The 19985-nt window shown below is 44.5% G+C and overlaps 2 protein-coding genes across 2 annotated transcripts in view; both read right to left on the bottom strand.

Annotated features, from left to right (window-relative positions):
• Positions 1-19985, bottom strand: part of DNER (delta/notch like EGF repeat containing) — a 1176744-nt gene that overhangs the window by 926489 nt on the left and 230270 nt on the right. The window lies entirely within an intron of this gene.
• LARS2 (leucyl-tRNA synthetase 2, mitochondrial) lies at positions 927-5273 on the bottom strand. The gene has a single exon (XM_086944061.1). The coding sequence runs from the start codon at positions 5219-5221 to the stop codon at positions 2570-2572; it is 2652 nt and encodes an 883-aa protein (XP_086800187.1). The 5' UTR covers positions 5222-5273; the 3' UTR covers positions 927-2569.

The following is a 19985-nucleotide window of genomic DNA, read 5'->3' as shown; positions in this document are numbered from 1 at the left end:
ATACACAAATGGTGGGATTTCCCTTATGGCATGCTGCCATCTGGAGGAAGCCACAGAGAAAAAGTTTTAAGCTGGGAAGGTGGAGGGGGGGGGGGGGGGGGGGGGCGAGGCGATTTAACCTCTTTTACTTTTTCCATTCTCATCAGCACTTACGACAGCCAATGACCATTCATAAATGGAGAGACGGAGGTCTGCAAACTTATATTTTATGCACCAGCATCCGTCTCACTTTTATTTTTTCCCACCATTCCTTAAGATGTTTGCACAAGATCAAAGAGTATGCGATAGAGACTGCATTTATGGTTGCGGTGATATATACCTAAGGAACTGAAGTTTTGATTTGCTAATAACTCTGGTGTCATTGGACGCATTTGCACAAAATTTAACATACTCTGTTCCCTACCTCTCTCATTCTTTATCCCAACTTTCATGCAGATTGTTGCTGGGAGCAGAAAGTTAGAATGACCTAACCTAGCATGTACTGGTTCAAGTATAAGCTCTACAAGTAGCAGTGTGTTCAACTTGCTCCTCAATGCCTGGTGAGCTATTTCTTCGGAACTCCATTGTCCACCATGCAAAAACATAAAGCTTTCTCAGCCAATCAGATGTATTTAGGTTTCTGAATTGCAGTCAGTTTAGGAAAGTATGGTGGAAAACATGTCAACCAGTAACAACACATTTTCAAACTTAGACCTCGCTACATGTTCCTGACAAGTAAGTGCAATTCTTAATATTTCTTTGTGAAGAACCAACATTTCTTTGTGAAGAACCAACATTCTCATAAGATGTGAAACTTTCTGGACACCTCTCTAATCGGTCTACGCCCATCATGTACAAAAATTAAAAAGCCTCAATTTTTGGTGTACGTGTGGGTGTGTATATACACACATATATACACACACACACACACACACACACACACACATTATTTTTAAGATACATACAGATTGCTCAAAAGGGCCTGTCAGGATGAACACAAATGGATTTAGGGAAGACACCACTGAAATCACAGCATTTCTAGGAAACAACTAGTCGAATGTGTATGTCAATCAGGGATCAAGCAGATGTATAGTAAGCATACGAGCTTCAGATTTCAAAGGGATGCTGAAAAACGGGCAAAAGAGCAATGTCTAAAAGGAATCCTCACTTCTAGGGCAATATAATGAACTGAAACGCCAGACTGGTGTCTCACTGAAAAGAAAGGCACAGACAAAATATCAGGCAAAGTAGAAGGTTTAAACTTGACATTAAGGGTGCAGCCTGTCATAGCCATTGGTAAAGAACACTCCGACACCAATATATCGAGCACTGGCATCCACATTAGAGTAATGCACCTAGTGCATCTGAAGACAAGAACCAAGTAAAATAAGAGCTAATACAGAGACAGGCTTTGGTAAACATTTTAGAAGCAATGGTCTCCAAAACTGAACACCAGAATGTAGGTGCTAGGAGGCCTATGGACAGAGGCATCACATAAGCTCTCCCTCTCCATGCCATAATTTCTCTTAAACTCTCCCTGCCAAACCGTTTAACCAATTTGAGTTCATATAAAATAAGCAGATTTGCATATAGTGATAACCATCACATTTACCATGCTGTTAAGTTCTAAAATATTGCACTCGGTACAAAACTGTTTAGCCAAATTTTCTAATCTAAAGCAATTGCTCATGTTCTCAAACTCCTCCCTCATTTGGGACTTTCCCTTCCATTTCATCCTTCAGACAATAGTTTCAGGCATACAAGCCCAGTTACAATCAATAAGATAGGTTGCATTAATGCCAAACTGGGCAACCAAACAAATAGTACAGAGAAGATTGTCATTGCCTGCTGCTTTTCTCAGTCCCTATGGAAAGCATCAGTTTTACTCGATCCTTAGACTGTTTTGCCAGGCAGCAGGGAACCAGGCACTAATAGGTTATGATGAACATGAATGAGATTATGGCACAAATTATCTGGTACCTAAGTACTACAGGTGATGCTTGGTTGTGACATGAACTCATATTCTTGGCAGGCACCCTTCACTCCATGAGGTAACCTGGTATCTACTTTCAGAGTGCAATGTTCAACCCCCCCCCCCCACCCCCCAACACCCCGCCCTCTTTCCCCCCCACGCTCGTCCACACTCCACCCTTCCCTCACCCCAAAAATAATGCTATATACATTAAACACTAGCTTGACAATAGACAATATATGCAGTGGGCGCAACTCAAATACTACACCAAATAAAGAAAATACACCCCCTTTATTGTATTAAAAAAATATATATATATATACACACATACATATATATATAACCTTCTACATTTGTTCACATGTAAGAAATATGCCTGGCATTGTCATAGCCACTAAGTAGAACATTTGTGTTTGCCTCTTGGGAAAGTTTAAGTCACTTCTGTGTTTTGCTACGAAAACACATTAAGACTCTTTCCTTGCAAAATGTTGGATTCAGGTCTGTTTTGCTATTAATACATTTTACACATTTCTTTATAATCATAATTCAAGTAACAAAATGTGCTGTAGTTAAAACCTGTTCGACATGTAAGAAAGTAGTCACGTGCACGAACAGGGTTTAATTTTCTATAAGGAAGTTGATGAGCGCTGTCCTCGGCGAGAGGAAGGTCTTCTTGATGGTGTGACCTTGCAGGTATTTTGCCCCAAGATCACTATGAAGAACCATTTCAGTGACTTTCTCAGTATTTTTTGATACATTGTTGGGAACAGTAATTTTGCCAAAGGGCTTGTTGTTGATCAAAACAGAGACCTCTACCATGTCTGGCTGCTCAAGATACTTTGGGTCCACATGAGGCCAAGACTGGGAAAGCACATCAGAGGACCACTCATAATGGTGGCAAAGCTTATTTTCAATATGCGCCAAGCCTTTCCATAATTCAGAGGACAAGTGTGGTACTAACGGTGCAGTCATGACACAGAGGGCTGCTAAAGCATCTTCAAACTCTGGGCTGTGAAGCACGAGGCGTGGAGAAGCTTGTGAGAGAACATTGCTCAGGCCCATAAGTCTTGAAATAGCCGCATTTAATAAGTAGTCTTCTGTAAAGTGTTCTGTTACTTGCATAACGGTCTGGTTCTTGTTCACCCATATCTTTTTGGCTTCATGCGTCTCGTTTATATTTAACTGGTGAGGATCTGGTTTGGTACTGGTGCTTCGGGCATCTATTAGTTTGGTTACGAGAGACCAGAGGCGTGCTTGCCATCTCAAGACACCTAAGATGGCATCAGACTTGACATCATACAAAATGTCTTGCTCTGGAGGGGCAGCAAAGAGGATGTAGAGCCTGACTGTGTCAATCCCGTACTTTTTCACAAGTATCTCAGGGTCAACCCCATTGTGTTTTGACTTGCTCATTTTTTCCCATGTCACCTGCACACTTTCACCGGTGTGAGCGTGAACAGGATCTGTACCTCTGAAGTCTATCTCATCTCTCTTCAAGTATTGCCCTGTAGAGGCCAGCTTAAATGTTTGCCCTTTAATAAGACCTTGCACTAAAAGCTTGCGAAAAGGCTCCTGGTGTTTCACCATGTTTTGGTCACAACAGAAGTGACTGAAGAATCGTGCATAATACAAATGCATGACTGCATGTTCCTTGCCCCCAACGTACAGATCAACAGGCATCCAGTAATCTGCCAGGGCCTTGCCAAAAGCCCCTTGAGTATTGTGAGGGTCTGTGTACCTATAGTAGTACCAAGCTGAGTCAACGAAGGTGTCCATAGTGTCCGTTTCCCTCTCAGCTGGCCCTTTACATTGCGGACAGCTGCAGTTGAGCCAACCTGCCACTGATGCCAAGGGAGAGCCACCTTTCCCAGTCAATGCCTTCATGTGGGGGAGTGTAACAGGCAGGTCCTCCTCAGGGACAGGTACAACACCACAGGAAGGACAGTGCACTATCGGAATGGGGGTGCCCCAGTATCGCTGTCGTGATATCAACCAATCCCGAAGTTTGGGACTGGTCAGATGCCCGCCAGCACCACTGCTTCGAGCATGTCGAGTGATGGCCTCCAATGCCTCTGGCCTAGTCATGCCGCTGAAAGGACCGGAGTTGATCAGCCTTTCTGATCCGTCCTCCAGCTTCTCAATCACCTTTGGAGGGGTAATGCCCAGCCTGCCGGACGCCACAGCGTCCTCAGCACTTGTACAGGGTGTACACACTTTGGTGTCCAGGTAGCCCTCAAACTCGGACTTGGCAGATATAACAAGGGGGATGTGGCGGCTGCTGAGCGGGCAGACGGCAGTCACTGCTGTCAGGCTGTCTTGTCCTGGGATTAAGCTACTTTGCAGGAGATGCCTTAGGGGGTTGTCCCCGTGCAAAAGACGATGGCTGGGCAGGATAGAAACGTGCGAAGCGCCATAGATGGCTTCGGGTGAGGAGGCATAAGCAGACAAGGTCTCCCCCGTGGCTGGTAGGGTGAAATGAAAGTGGCAGCCCGTGCACTCCCCGATCCAGTTGGCCTGCATGGCCTTGACACCGTCCCAGCCCGCTGGCAGGTGCTGCAGGGCATCAAGCATGGCCTGGGCATAGGCGGTGGTGCGCAGGAACCACTGGCGCAGGTAGCGGCGCTCTACCAGCGCCCCCGAGCGCCAGGAGCAGCCTCGCTCGTCCACCTGCTCGTCAGCCAGCACAGTCTGGTCCACCGGGTCCCAGTTGACGAGCTCCTCGCGGCGGTACGCCAAGCCCGCGCGGTGCAGGCGCAGGAAGAGCAGCTGCGTCCAGCGGTAGTAGTCCGGCTGGCAGGTGGTGACCTCCCGCTCCCAGCAGAAGCGCAGCCCCAGCGCCTGCAGCTGCCGCCGCATGCCCTGGATGTTGCTGGCGGTCCAGTCCTCCGGCCGCAGCCCCCGCTCGATGGCCGCGTTCTCGGCCGGCAGCCCGAAGGCGTCCCAGCCCATGGGGTGCAGCACGCGCCGGCCGCGCAGCCGCTGGAAGCGTGCGAGGCTGTCGCTCAGGGTGTAGACGCGCACGTGGCCCAGGTGCAGCTGCCCGGAGGGGTAGGGGAACATGGCCAGCACGTAGAACTTGGGCCGACCCTCCGCCTCCCCGGCGGGCTCCGGGGCGCTCACCCGCGGCCGCCACCAGCTCTCCACCTGCTCGCGGGTGCGCGGCCCATACTCGCGCTCCCAGCGGCCCGTCTGGCTGTAGATGGAGCGGGAGAAGAGCGCCAGCCACGGGCGCGGGTAACGCAGCCGCAGGGTCCCGACCGCGGGCGACATCTGAAGCCGCAGCGACTGCCTGCCAGGGGATACTCCGGAACCGGCTCAGCAAGGGCACACTCCAGACACCCGGTAGTGACGAGTCTCATTAAAGGAATGACCCTCGGCAACGGCCCGACGTCACATGACACGCTGTCAAGTCGCGTCCTATTTCTGTGCTTCGTCCTAAAGTTGGACCTAAGGTGCGCAACCGGGAGATGCAGACCGGGTCTTACCGCACTGGCTGGTGAGACCGTGCACAGTCACTCACAAACGAAGCTGAACATTATCTAAGCACACCGTAACAGTTACTGCCAAAGTTTCAGTGTGCTAAAGTGAGACACTTCGATATTTTCGGTGTCCTTATGCGTGACATTAATACCAAATGTGGGACACATTATTGTAAATAGAAGAAAACAATTATGCTCTAAAAATAAGATAAACAGTAGAAAATACCCACTTTGTGCAGCATAATCGTTTAGGAGAGGCCAAAAAAACAGCCCAGAATGCTACGTGACCTTGGGTAGAAGGCAAGGACAAACCAAATGTGTCAGTCACGCAGCATTCCGGACCTATTCCCAACTATTGCATGGATTTCCCATTTTCGCATCACTGCTATCTGTGCAACCACAATTCAAACACCACATGGGAACATGAACGCACACACACAGGAACTGAAAGAATTTCGAATTCTGCAGATTGTTCTTTTTAGTTTATATTTGCATAATATAGGACCTTTATTTATTGTACTTGAATCTACTACAATATAGTAATAGCGTCATTGAAGAGAACGAAAACTACAATTCCTAGAATCCAATATGATGATAAATGATCACTGTTGACTGGGACAAGTATTTTACAAAAACAGTTCATGGTAACTTCATTACTAACAGCATTCATCGGTCTTCTCAGAGGGTTGAAAGCCAGAGTAGGCCCTGCCAGAATTTTAACCTGCAACCAGATTATTTTCAGCTCTTAGACATACATGCCAAATCAGGAGAATGTATTTCTCCCACTGACTTCTATTAAGGCATCAAAGATGTATTATCATGTATGGGACTGAATGTAAATATACATTACTAGCAGCCCGTCCCAACGTTGTCCGGGTAGGCTTTTCAAGAGTACTGACCAGCATCGCCGCTCCTCCCCCACCAGCATCGCCGCTCCTCCCCGCTACTCCTCCCCGCGCTGGGCACTTCATCTGCTGTGCACTTCTGAAGTGCCTGTCCAAACCCATACTTTACTGAGGCCCGCTGAAGTGGCTCGGCACCCCTGCCCGCCCTGTTGTTCTGACCCTGCAGGTGTTGGCGAAGTGCAGTTGGAGTGTACCGCGCTGTCTGAAGGAGGGCTCACTTGACTGTTGATGTGGCGATCCTGCGGCGAGTGGGGGTGTTATCGTTTTTGGGAGATGGTGCCATGCGACAGTCAGAGGGTGCCAGATCCTAAGGTGGCGGGGGTGCACATTTTACTGGAATGGGAGACATTCCCCCGGATAATGTGAAGAGGTGCAAGCTGCGGTGGGGCGCGCCGGGGTCTACATGTCTGAGGCCCCCCCCCAGCTAAGATTGAGAAGCAAATGGCACCGTCTGCACTCACAGCCCGCTGTATTTACACGTTCAGCGCGAAAGAGCGTTTTGCTAACACGGTCAAGTGTGATTCCTTACACGCCGTCAAACATGTAAAGTGTGAATCTATACTACTTACTCACAATATTTGCATTGTGCGATGGCTCCTCCCTGCGCTGGGAACTCCATCAGCTGGGCACTTCCGCATGTCGGGTGTCGGTCCCTTGCTCCTTCCAGCGCTCCTGTCCGACACCGAACGCCGCGTTTACGTAACACGATGCCCAAACGCCATTGCGCCTCTCGCAAGCGTTGTGAAGCGGAACGCCGCGCGTCTAATCACAGTATGCATACGCCAATATGGACTACTCTTCCCCTAAAGTACTTTCCCCCTCCAATGTATATGGTGTGTTGATGTATAGCATATGTCCATCTCCTGGACCTCCCCTTTCCAACGCTGTATTGGGTGTTGTGATTGGTGGTGTACTTTTCGAGTTTACCTGGCTCAAAGGACACAGTTCTCTCTTTATAATAGTAGTATAGATTTTTCCTTACCTGTCAGGAGCACGAAGAAAGCGCTATGGCAGGCAGAGAGCGTGACACAAGAGTTTTGTGCACTGGCCTGCAGGAGCAGGTTGCTGGCACCATGTGTGCAACACTCATAGGGCTCAAAGGGCTTCAGCGCCCCCTCCCCATCGTGTGTGTCAGCCTGGGCTGAGACAGCTTCCTGGCACACAGACAGTTTTTGAGCTGCTGAAGGTTGGCTGGTCTGGCGTCCATCTTATTGCAGCCGCAGCTGAGTACTTCACAGGTCTTTAAAAGACAATTTACTTGTTAACAAGGCTTTGTTGTTTTTTCACCCATTCTTAGAGCCCTGCATCTCCACTCTGCCTATGGGTGGAAGAATGACCCTCCTGAAATTTTTATCAGCTCCCCTGAAATTTGGCTCTAGTTGCGCCTCTGACTGGCAGTGAATACGCCGAATCACACAAGACCAGTCCTTGTGTGCAAAAGCCAGCCGAGCAATCAGGTGTTTGCATACAGGAATCGGGAGGTGGGAGACTAGCCTTGAAATCGGTAGCCTCCTGCCTGAGTTAGGAGGGTTGGCACATATGCTTAGAAGCTACTGAGCTATCTTATGATACATTTCAGAATGAAGCCTATAGGCATTTTTTTTCTATGCCACGTTCTTTCCGTGCTACAAAGCAGCTCTACTCTCCTGGTGACTGCCACTCAGTGTAAGCTTTGGCAGCCTCAGACTCTATTACAAAGAAAAGGGAGAGAATGTGATGTTACGGAAAAATTGTACAACTTTGGAACTACGGAGCCAGGTTCGCGTCCGGGTGTCAGCTCAACATCTTGTGAATTTGGCAAATCATGTAATCTCCTCATTCCTAATAAACAAATAAGACCTTGTGTAATGTAAAATTCTCCCAAAGGTAGTCTTCGCGCTGAGTTTGCGCTATGTAAAACTGCAAAAAAATATATTAAAAAACTAAAGTGCGGTGTAGAAGACTGTAGGGCACTTTGTCCACAGGAGGCGCACAGTACACAATTTTACTATGTTCCCTCTTCTGACAGCCAGTTTACTAGGTCCTTGGGTGAGTACAGCCTGGCCAAGTGTCACTGTTCAGATGGTAAATGAACATAGCTTGATAATTTCTCCTCATGACTGCAAGGTCTCAGAATGATCACGCAAATTGGCGACTCATGCAGTGAATGACGCACTCTAAATTAATTCTATTTTCAAGGTCTGGATTAGGGATAAAGAATGGATCATTATCGACCTGAGATTATGTGTGACTGAGTGAGTGGCTGCAGAGCCACGGTACAGGCCGGCCGCCCAGCATTCATCATGCTGAGTCGCTGCAGGCACCAAACACTGCCAAACTTTAAGAGACATACCTCAAGCTTCCGCTTGTTGGCTGGTGCCTGCAGCAGTCTCCATATCGCCAGCAAGCACACCTTAGGCAGCCCCCAGGCCTGACTGGCGCAAACGGACCCACCTGGCAGGGATTATCACGATTTAAAACTTTTTGTAACACATTCATAACAGGGGAGGCAGCAGACAGTGCAACTCACTGCACAATCTGTGCAGTAGTCAAAGTTGTCACTTACACCCTCTACTGCTCTGCGAGCCGCCCGTGGTCCGCACTGCTTTTGTCAGTGCTACTTATAGCTGCGCTCTGGTTTGAGAACTTCAAGAGGCGCAATAAATGTGTGACTTTGCATTTTAGTGGTGGATGCAGAACACCACACTAAAATGTGTTAGTCTAACCCCCAATTCCTGGCACTTGGCAGGGCTGACACAGTTAAAGCAAGTAACAGTGCTTGATAATGTCGGGCATTCAGCGAAAAGGTGAAGCTGCATGCCAACATCTGGGAACCGATAAGTGAGTGAAAAAAATACGGGCTGTGGAATTTCCCAGTTAACTAGCATTGAAGCAGTAGAAGTATTAAGTAGGAGGCAGTTGAAATAAAACCGTTTCCCTTTTTTAATAATGGGGAGTCGCCGCCTAAATTGGGAGTACATGAGATAAGTAGAGACTATCAGAATTTAATCGGTTTTAAGTACCCTAGAAAGGTCAAAGGGAGCTAGTGAGCAGTTGTAGACAGTAACCTGTCCTAGAACAACATATGTAAGAGATTATGGACAAAGGTGGCATACCAGGTAGCGTCTGGAAATGAGGATAAAGTACTACTTCTATCACACTCACCTGTGGAGACCAAAACAGCCTCAATGAATTTCAGATGACTGTCAGTACTTAAATAAAACAACCATTAACAAAATCTTCTTGTTCTTATAGTCCATGGCATGACTCAACATGTGAACATCACCAAAATGAGCAAAGTTTGCATAGCAGGCTTATTTCATATCTCTGCTAACTGAATCAAGACAGTCCATTTCTACTTGTGATGCACTTTAAACCCCTTGAGGTACAGCATTGAATTTATCCACGTCTGGATTTCAATCATTTTATTTTCCTAAATGTATTGAATTGTGGTGTTAATTTTTCACAGTGTTTTTGAGGGACACCTTATAGTTATCCTGCTACCAAAACCTGCCAATTGTGCAATTTTGGGGGCTCCTGTTCAGTAGCTGCATTAAGTGTACAGAACTGCTTTCCGAATGAATTCTGATTTATTATTATTGTGACTTGTAATTTTTTATAGTACACCGTTGTCATTTCTGACAGCTATATTCTTGAACAATGAGTAGCCAAGAGATGGAGAGTGGGTTGTTGTGTTTGATATAATGGAGAACTTGTTGTTGTTGGGTGTTGTGCTAAAACATAGCTTATCAAGCTTCGGTAGGTGCAAAGCACAGAATTCCCCAATGCTGTGAGCTGTAACTTTGGGTGACCAGCTAACTCACAGAGTTAGTAGCAAACAGGTGGAACCTATCAAGTGATATGAAGAGGCATCTAGTTTCTCGACCTTTTAGGGCTGGTCGAAGAAAGGCAACACTCACCCATACTCCAAGCTCTCGGTGAACATAGACACACCATGTACACACGCCGACATATCTGCCCCAGGGGAAAGGGCCGCTCCAGCTGCCTATCATTGGGCAAAAACATGAAATCCTCCCAAAGGGCCAGAGATGAGAAATAAAATGGTAATATATTACCATTTTATTTTTCATGCCCTGTCCCGAACAGTGCACCGGGCGGGCCCTCTGCTAACTGACAGCAGCAGGGATGAGGGTGGGCTGCCTGTGCACTGTTTAAAGTGTGCATGTCTTTTTGGCCGTCCGGCTTGCGGCAGCCTGCCACACATGCACACTTTAAACAGCTCCAACCCAGCTTAAGACATCTGGGTTAGAGCAAGCCAAAGCCTCCACAGCACTGTGGAGTGCTGAGTCAGGCTGATCCCACTAATCCGAGCGCTGCTCTCATGCTGGTGAGAGCCGCACCAGGATTGGGGAAGGGAGATTCCTGTTGGCCGGGCTGCAGTCGGAGAAAGAAGACGTCGGATGCAGAGGGTATTGTGTTCATCTTTAGGTACGTCTTTTAATTTTTTTTATCTTTTTGCGCGCGCACCATCACCCCCTCCCTGTATATGCCAGCCACCACTGACAATACTATCCAATGCAATTCAAGCCACTATAGGGGTCAGTTTCACTAGGTATCTTTATCTGGTTGCAATCAACTACCAAGGCTTTTGATACCTTGTATCACTGCAATGCTGACATTGACAAAGGGTCTGTTACCTTTCCTACAGCTGACAGCTAGCGTGTGTTCAAAAGCAATTACTATGTGCAAAGAGCTTTGATGTTTGTTACTTTGAAACATACATGAAACAGATGATTGAAAGCTACACGTTGCGAAGACAATGTGCCAGATGGTGTTGTAGCAGACGAGGAAATAAACATTCCAGGAAAAGAAGGGAAAGATGCAGTATAATTGCAGGGCTTGGTTTGAGTGCAGTATAAGTGCTGTGATCTGAAGTGCAAAGTATTTATTGCTAGCCATGCACTGAAGCATATGGCAGGACAAAGACCTTTTGGCAGAGTTACTAACTTTTCAGGCAATGCAGTGCAGCAATCAAAGTTGTTGTGCTGCATTGTATGAAAAGGAAAGAGCAGAACAGTGTCATATCTACTAAGAAATGGCACTGTCTTTTCCTCTCTCCTTTTGCTGGCGCTCTTTGTACTGCTAAGCCACACTCCTTGAACCGTTGCCAAAGGGGTGTTCATTGTATCAAGCACAGGTTTTGTGTTTTTTCTGGAAGGAGATCCTTCCATCAAAAAAGCTATGCTTTAATACTTTTCAGACTTGTGTGAAGTAAATTTCAACACACATGCAAAGTCAAAAAAATGTGTAGTGTTAAAGGTTGCTCTACTATATGAGAAATAACAACCTAGGCAATTGATGATTAAAATACCCTAATGGTAAACATTAATAAGTGGTTGACTACAGCTGACTAAAAGACAATATTTTTATTTAACAATTTTTAAAAAAGAAGTTAACAATTCATTCACATAACACAAGAATAAAAATTCACAGTATAGTTTATCATAAACATCATGAACAACAAATAAACAATATAAAAAGCTAGTTCTTTATCTGTAAGAGATAAGTGGCGAGATTCTATGACTCTACGCGCGTTTCGGCGGCCAGCGCCTTCTTCCTGGAGTAGCCACGTAATATCTATAAAAATAAAAATTCACATCAATACATATACTTATAGAAGTTTTAAAAACATTATATTTCAACAGCAGGTTCGTGTTTTAGCAGCCATAGTCAATGCAAGTTACATTTGTTTAACAGAACGCAATCTAGTCTGTAATTTCCTCTATTGTTTGTCAATTCCTAGTAGCATCTTCAAGGCATAGGGGGAGGGACACCTAAAAGGTGGTATATATAGGGAACGGAGCACAGCAGATGACCTAGGTAACTATCAACTTGTATTTTCAAAATTAAATGCGATTCTCTAATGGTCTGGTATTTAAGTTATAGAAAAAGGTCGCTATGTTTACTGAAAAATCAATAAATCATTCAAAAATATAAATGATTATCTGAATGTATCTCATAACAAAGTGATCAATGCCCGATAATAGCATTTTTCTTGTCTCTCATCCTTTCAATATGTAGAGAAAATATTCAAGCCTAAGGTACTTAATTTAACTTGTCATGCTGGGAACGCAATACTTACTAATAAAAATTGTTTTTCTTGTTCTAAAGGAGACAGGAAAGATGCCTGCTTCTTATTATAGATTCTTTTCAGCGCCAGATGTTGTCTATGTTTAAACAAGGAAAGTGCGTTCACTGTTAGTAATTTATAAATTATTTTAATTATTGGTACTGTTTAGGTGATCGCTTTCCGGTAACATTACCTGGATAATATAGATGATTGATAATTAGCATCCGCCACCGGAACCCTTCATGTAAATTATCACTCTGCAATATCTCTGGTAGGGTAGTTTCCGAAGTATTATTGGTATCTATGTTAGAAGAGATATATGCAAAAAAAGGGGGGGAGTATATTGAAATATTATTTTTTCTATTTATACCGGTGGTAGTAAAAGGCGGGTTCTCGCTATCCAAACAAAAATGGAAAAATGTTCCATTGTTTATATTTCAGTCTTACCTATTCTGAATTTCGACGTTCTTTTAGTCTGTAAGATATGTTCTTCTATTCTAAAGTGCGATCAATTGGCAAGGTATTATGTTGTATTCGCCTGCAAGGAAATAATTAATAAAGGTTTACTATTTATCTACTCTTTGGCAGTTCGATCTCTAGAGGCATCATTTTATCATCTTACCTAGCAAATCCGGGTTTTCTACTTCTGTGATGTGGTAATGAAAAAAAAGGATTTTCAAATCTTGTAGAGAGGATTGGTATTAAAAGATCTCCCTGCCTGTAGTAAAACGGGGAGAGAAGAAAAAGGGGGCGCTCAGTTAAATCCCAATCTGTCTAATGTTTTAAACTGGTTTCTAGGGGTTGAATTTGGTCTTTCAGACTCACCTAAGGATAGAAGGCAGGGCTCTCTATGTCCGGTGGCGGGAACTCCGTCTAGCGACTGCAAACGCGGGAAAATGTGATGAACAACAAACCCGTTTGCTGATTGGGTTTATATACTCGTGCTAATGAGTGTGAGGGTGTTGATCGCTATCATCTGCTCTTAATTGTTTGTAGCGTCATTTGGCTTTAAGGGGCGGCAATGTTATCCCGTATTGTTGTTGTTTTCACGGAGTTTTACATCGCGTCCATTGATTGGCGGGTTATTCCTTGCGGAGTTTTGTGTGGGCTCTCATGATTGGGCGGTTCCCGCTTCCTGGATTTCTATTTTGAGATGACTCGCGAGTTTAACATCGTGGGATCGCCTGGTACAAATAAAGTCTTAATAACCTAAATTCATATGGGGAAATTCTTAAATCTTGTAGCAGTGAAGCCGCAATGCATGAATTTCAACAGAAATCTGAAACGTATTCCCTGGTTGGTCATATATCTTCACGGAGTTTTCAGTAATACTCATTGCTAGGGGGATTAATATTCACTACACCTATTTTTTTTAAAAATGAAGAAAGACTACCTTTTTGTAGTTTCAATATTTTAGAAAGAAAAGATTATATAGGTGTTGTTCTAGCTCAAAAAACCATTTCCTTGCAGTTTTTTATTTATTATAACTCATTCTTTAGTTTTAGTTGACTAAGGTTCTGTGTGGTCTGAACAGAAAAACAAAAAACCCCAATAATGAGAAAGAACAAATCGGAGGAACGGGGTGCATAATTTCTAAGTAAAGATTTTTTTGGGCCTATTTTGTGGCTAAGCTAAATAATTTTATAATTATCCATCAGGTTATATCGCAATACAGTCAGTATATTCTGTATTCAGTTTTCAGGAGGAGATAACCTGTATATAGTTCTCAAAAACCTTGATGAAAAAATCACACAACTATTTATAGAGTTATATGGGTATACAGTTAATAGGGTCTATAATTAGTTCTCAGCAGATAGCATGCTCCCACGGAATTTCATTATTTAAACCTTGGCGAAAGGTATTAAAAATGAAAATCCAAAAAACTTCTCTTTTCTTACGAATAGTCATGCCTCCTTTAGATTCTGCAGTATGGATTTTCTCTAGAATTCTCCATTTGAAATCGTCAGCGCTATGTCCTTGTTCTATGAAGTGCTTTACCATGGGACAAGCCGTTTTCTTATTTCTTATAGCTGAACGTTGTTCATTTAGACGTGTCTGTACATTCCGCGAGGTTTCGCCTATGTATCCTAGGTGACAAGGGCACTGTATGAAATAAATCACGTTGTTAGATTTGCAGTTCCACATTTCCCTAGCTTTAGTTTTATGACCGTTATGTTCAAATTCTTCTCCTCGCAGAATATTTCCACATGAATTGCATGAGGAACAAGGAAAAGTCCCTTTTAGTGGGTTATTAGTTAAAATGGACCTCTGATTTAGGACTTCTTCATTCATATTTTTTTTGAAGCGAGAGTGAACAATGAATTCTCTAATATTTTTGTTCCTTTTGTGGGCGAAGAGGGGTTTCATTAATTTCTGGTCGTTTGAACAGTTGCTGTTTAGAATATGCCAGTTGGAATTTATGACTTGTTTTACTTTTTCATTTAGGGTGGAATGTTTTGTTATGCAGACTATTTGATCATTGGGTTTAGGTGGTTTCAATCTTAGGAGACTATCCCGGTCATAGTATCGTGCACGTTTGTAAGAATCCCTTACTAAACGGTGGGGATAACCTCTCTCAAGGAATTTAGTCCTCATTATCGCAGCCTGCTTATCGAAGTCATTCAAATTTGTACAGTTGCGCCTGACTCGTAGGAACTGTGAGAATGGTATACTATTTTTTTGGGTCCTAGGATGAAAACGTTGCTCTACTGTTATGCCTGTGAAATGTTTGGGTAAATCCCTGTCTACAAATGCTAGGAGATAGGGATTTGCGCCAAAACCCATGGGTGGTTGGATGGGAACATCCATGTGCCATCCATGGCACGCTCTGTTAATGCAAAATAATGAAAAGTAGTGCAAAGCAATACTCTGCATTACTCTGGACAACTTCCCAACACAAATCACAATTTGAGTTGGAAAGTTAATACCGCATCAATGCAGTACACCAGATTTGTGTTGCAAAAGTAACACAAAACCAGAGCAAAGTGTTAATAGATCTGGGCCTTTGTGTTTTTGAAGAAGAAATGTTACCATGACTTATGGTATGTGCTCAATCCCCTCCCACGACCATTGTTAATACCAATGGAATAGTTAGACATACAAAGATTAATCTAGCATACCTCATACCGAAGCCTTGTTTCATCCCTAAGGTCAGTTGTAAAAATGGAAAGAGCCAGGTTACATTACACAGGGAAGTAAGATTAAGAAGAACATAAGCTCATTGAGAGAGTTTGGGTAAACAAGAAGGTTTAGAGAAGAAAATGGAAGGCCAATTGGAAGAAGCATCTGGCCATGAAGAACTGATAGAGTTCTTGTCCTTTTGGGGAAAATGAGAATCTATGATCTTTAGGTCAGGGGGAGGACTGGAGCAGACATTAAATCATAGTTATGCAAAGTCCAATGTAAATTTGAAGATATGAGGTAAAGTGTTAAGATGTCTTCATATTCATTGGTGCACAAGTGTCAGGATTCGTAGGCCGGTGAAGCACTGACTGCCCGATAACGTAGTAACGACGAGGAAGTCCAGACAGAAACTACAATTCCCAGCGTCCATAGCATGAGCACGCACCACGTGACTCGGATGCCGATCCAACCTGGATATAGGGACGGCAGACGCTCCAAATGCTGCTGATTATTCTGGATTTCCTACGACTTAAGCAGCATTTATATCCTGATATCGGAGGCGTTAAGGGTGCCCTTCGCACCTCGTTCTTGTTCTTTGTTTGATATTTATGTTGCATGTGCTCTCGAGAACAGGCTTTCTCAGTGGTTTTTTGGCCCATGCTTCTCTGCTGGGGAAACATCGTTTTCAGCTGATTCATGCAGAGAAGCCTAGCAGGCAACATTTGACTTTGTTACTTTCTAGATTGACTGGTCCGTTGGGGGCGTGCTCCTTGCGTCTTTGTTGGCAGAACCACACAGTCGGCTGTTCCTTGCAGAGAGGCGCTTGTGTTATTACCAGCGCTCCGCTCCTTTGTTTGCCATTCCCTGTTGGCGAGACCAGAGGCTTCTGGGTTTTCATGCAAGGAGTGGATCCTTTTCTTTTGGTGGTTCTTTCTTGAATTATGTATTAACAGTCAGTCGAATTATCTATACCCGAGGACCTGTGAACCTTGACATACTCATACAAGCTCACCAATGCTCAAATCAAGATGACCATGAGATTATTGAACTCCTCCAGTTTAGTGCCTTATGTTCTCAAAGTGCCGAAAGTAATGTGCCCCTTTTCTTTGGTTTTATTCATGCCTGTTCTTATATACCATTTCCTAGGAGAGAGAGAGATAAGAGGGCGTCAGGAAGTTCCTATATTGCTTTCTGGACTATTCCACACAGGACCTGGGTAGGTGGTGTAAATATATCTTACTCCTATGACAGAGAGATCTAGTGGTGTATGTGTAATACTGATGGATGTTTTCTCCTCCGTATAGTGTTTCATGTTAGTAGATGGCAATCACCCTCTTCTCTCTTCTGGTAGAAACCCCTCTTTCATTTCCTTTACAGGTAGAGTGTTATATAGATTTACTAGATATACCTCACAGAGCGTTCACCTGTTTTGTTATATTGTTGCACCAAACTGGGTATTTACGATGTTTTTCCTGTGTCATCCATAGGTCTCCCTCCATGCTGTTCCTACCCTTTCCTTCCCTCGCTTGACTATCCCACTAGTCCGCGTGTATTTATATTCCGAACTTGGAGCAGTCGAGAGGTGGATCCCTTTTGAGCATCAGCACAATCCTGAGGATTCTGGAAGGCGGAACCTGACAGAATAATCGGCCCACAAATTGTTTATCCTCTTGATTGTGCTAGTGACAAAGATGGCCACCTTGGAGGATGTCATGGCCGCTCTGGCTTTAGTACAAACGGAGCTCACTGCCTCTCATCGTGAAACCGCTGTTTTACAGGCCGGGGTTGAAACGATGCAGAGAAACCCTTTCGATATCGGGGGGTCTCTCCACCCGCACCTCCTTCCGTTGTGGTAGAAATGCCTTCACAAATACCATTAGCCCCTCCTGAAAGGCTTTATGGGGACATTAATAAGGTTCAGGTATTCATAACTCAAGCGCTACTGCATTTTACATGTAAAGCTAAGTTATTTGCAACTAACCAGGCAAGGGTGGCATTTGTGATTTCATATTTGGCAGGCGAGGCAGCACAGTGGTCTGTCCCCAATGTTAGGCGTGATGACCCATTGCTCTGTGGCTGGGATGCATTCAGGGAAGCCTTCAAGAAGACATTCGATCGTCGGGCAGAAACATTTTCAGAAGAAAAGGACTTATTAGAACTTAGGCAGGGAAGGTCAGACCTTATCAGTTACCTGAATAATTTTGGCAGGCTTCTGGCAGAGGCTCAAATACTAGGAGTTGAGAGGGATTTCAGGGACTAGGTAGCCCTCCACTCATTCAGTCACAAAACACAAAACACCTAGTCCCAAAGGCAATACTTTCTATAAATCTATGGGCATACTTGGATCTGTCAATAGATCATTCCAATCACTCTTCTAGAGATAGAAGTAGTTGTCATGCTCAAGAAACTTGCCAAAAGTAGTTAATTAAAATAGCCACTCTCTGATACATCTAACATTAGACAACACAGTACTAACATTCACTAGAAAGACAACATTTGAAAAAATGTGTGAATAGCTAGAGGACACCTCACGGGCGAACCACCAATGGGGCTCCTGGTTGGTACTCACCAGGTTAGCCCTGTTATCATCATCGGTGTCCACTAGCTTAACGCAAACGTGTCCGACTCCCAAAAGTAAAAAGACAGTGAATGGTGCAGTGTACACAAACTTATATGTGACAAGGACTAACAACATTCAACATATAACAAAACCATATACTGTGCATGCAAGAAACATAGACCTTTTTATTTGTATCTTCTTGTCTGCAACAGTAAACATATAAACTTAAAAGAGGAGAGAAGCGAATACTACCTATCGATTCGCTTTCAACTCACTGCCGACATGTTTCATTGCCATGGAAGGGTTTTAGGCAATTTCTTCAGGGCGAATGTTTTTTTAAAAAAAGCCACTGCCAGCAGTACTATGTTGGGTGTGCTGGTTCTAGGCTTGTGCTATCATACCACTTATGATCGCGTCTTTGGACGTCAGAAAAACCCACTTCCAGTCGGTAAGTGTGGTCTCGTGCTCCCTTAACTTGTATCTGTGGAGAAGGCACGGGCGGCGTCTTCTCAACACCGGATCCCATGGTTTTGTTATATGTTGAATGTTGTTAGTCCTTGTCACATATAAGTTTGTGTACACTGCACCATTCACTGTCTTTTTACTTTTGGGAGTCGGACACGTTTGCGTTAAGCTAGTGGACACCGATGATGATAACAGGGCTAACCTGGTGAGTACCAACCAGGAGCCCCATTGGTGGTTCGCCCGTGAGGTGTCCTCTAGCTATTCACACATTTTTTCAAATGTTGTCTTTCTAGTGAATGTTAGTACTGTGTTGTCTAATGTTAGATGTATCAGAGAGTGGCTATTTTAATTAACTACTTTTGGCAAGTTTCTTGAGCATGACAACTACTTCTATCTCTAGAAGAGTGATTGGAATGATCTATTGACAGATCCAAGTATGCCCATAGATTTATAGAAAGTATTGCCTTTGGGACTAGGTGTTTTGTGTTTTGAGGCTTCTGGCAGAGACAGACTGGCCTGAATCAAACAGGCCACCATTTACTATCAGGGACTCAGAATGAGTTGAAGGACGTTATAGCCCCAATAGACGCTCAACCTCAAACATGCACAGCTCTTATTGAATTAACCCTGCGGTTGGACCATCGGCTAAAAGAACGAAGAGGGGACCTCAAACCAAAGGACCGGTTTCACCCACAGGGAGGCCGTGCTCGTCCCTCAGACAATAGAAACCCCAAACCTGAACCCATGGACATTGGGGCTGTTAGAGCGTCATTGATATTCAGTGAAAAGAGACCACCAACATACACAGGGCCTGTGCCTGTATTGTGGGAAAAAGGCCATTACCTCCGTGATTGCCCCGTCAAACCCAAATACACACGTCTTAAACCTGGGCAAGTGGCCACCGTAGTAGCGGGGAATGGGGCGGAAAACTCCAGAGCTTGAGGGTACAGGAAGGGGAACCATCAAGCAGATGTATGATCCCTTCAGTGAACCACTATGTCTTTACAGAATCTGTGCATTTCTTTGTACCGCTGACCACTGAAATAAATCAGGAGAAAAAGCAAATACAGGTGATGGTGGATTCCAGAGCAACAGGATGCTTCATGGACAGAGAAGAAGCACAGAGGCTAGGGGTACAGTTCATCCACAAAGCCACCCCCGAAAAGGTGTATGGGGTAGATGGCAAGGAGCTGGAATCCGGGCCCATCGTCTATGTCACCCCTGAATACGAACGGACATACGACGGATACCACCATGAAAGACTAGCGTTTAACATCATTCAGGCGCCCATGTACGGAGTCATTTTGGGCCTCCCTTGGCTGCAGAAGCACGAACCCACCATAGAATGGACCAAGAGAACAATACATAGGCAGTCCGCATACTGTCAGAACCAGTGTAACCAGCCGCTCACGAGTCCTTCCCAAGCTTTGGC

Source organism: Lissotriton vulgaris, chromosome 11 (assembly GCF_964263255.1).
Source record: "Lissotriton vulgaris chromosome 11, aLisVul1.2, whole genome shotgun sequence".
Classification (NCBI taxonomy): Eukaryota; Metazoa; Chordata; class Amphibia; order Caudata; family Salamandridae; genus Lissotriton; species Lissotriton vulgaris.
This window is presented reverse-complemented; position numbering and strand designations above follow the sequence as displayed.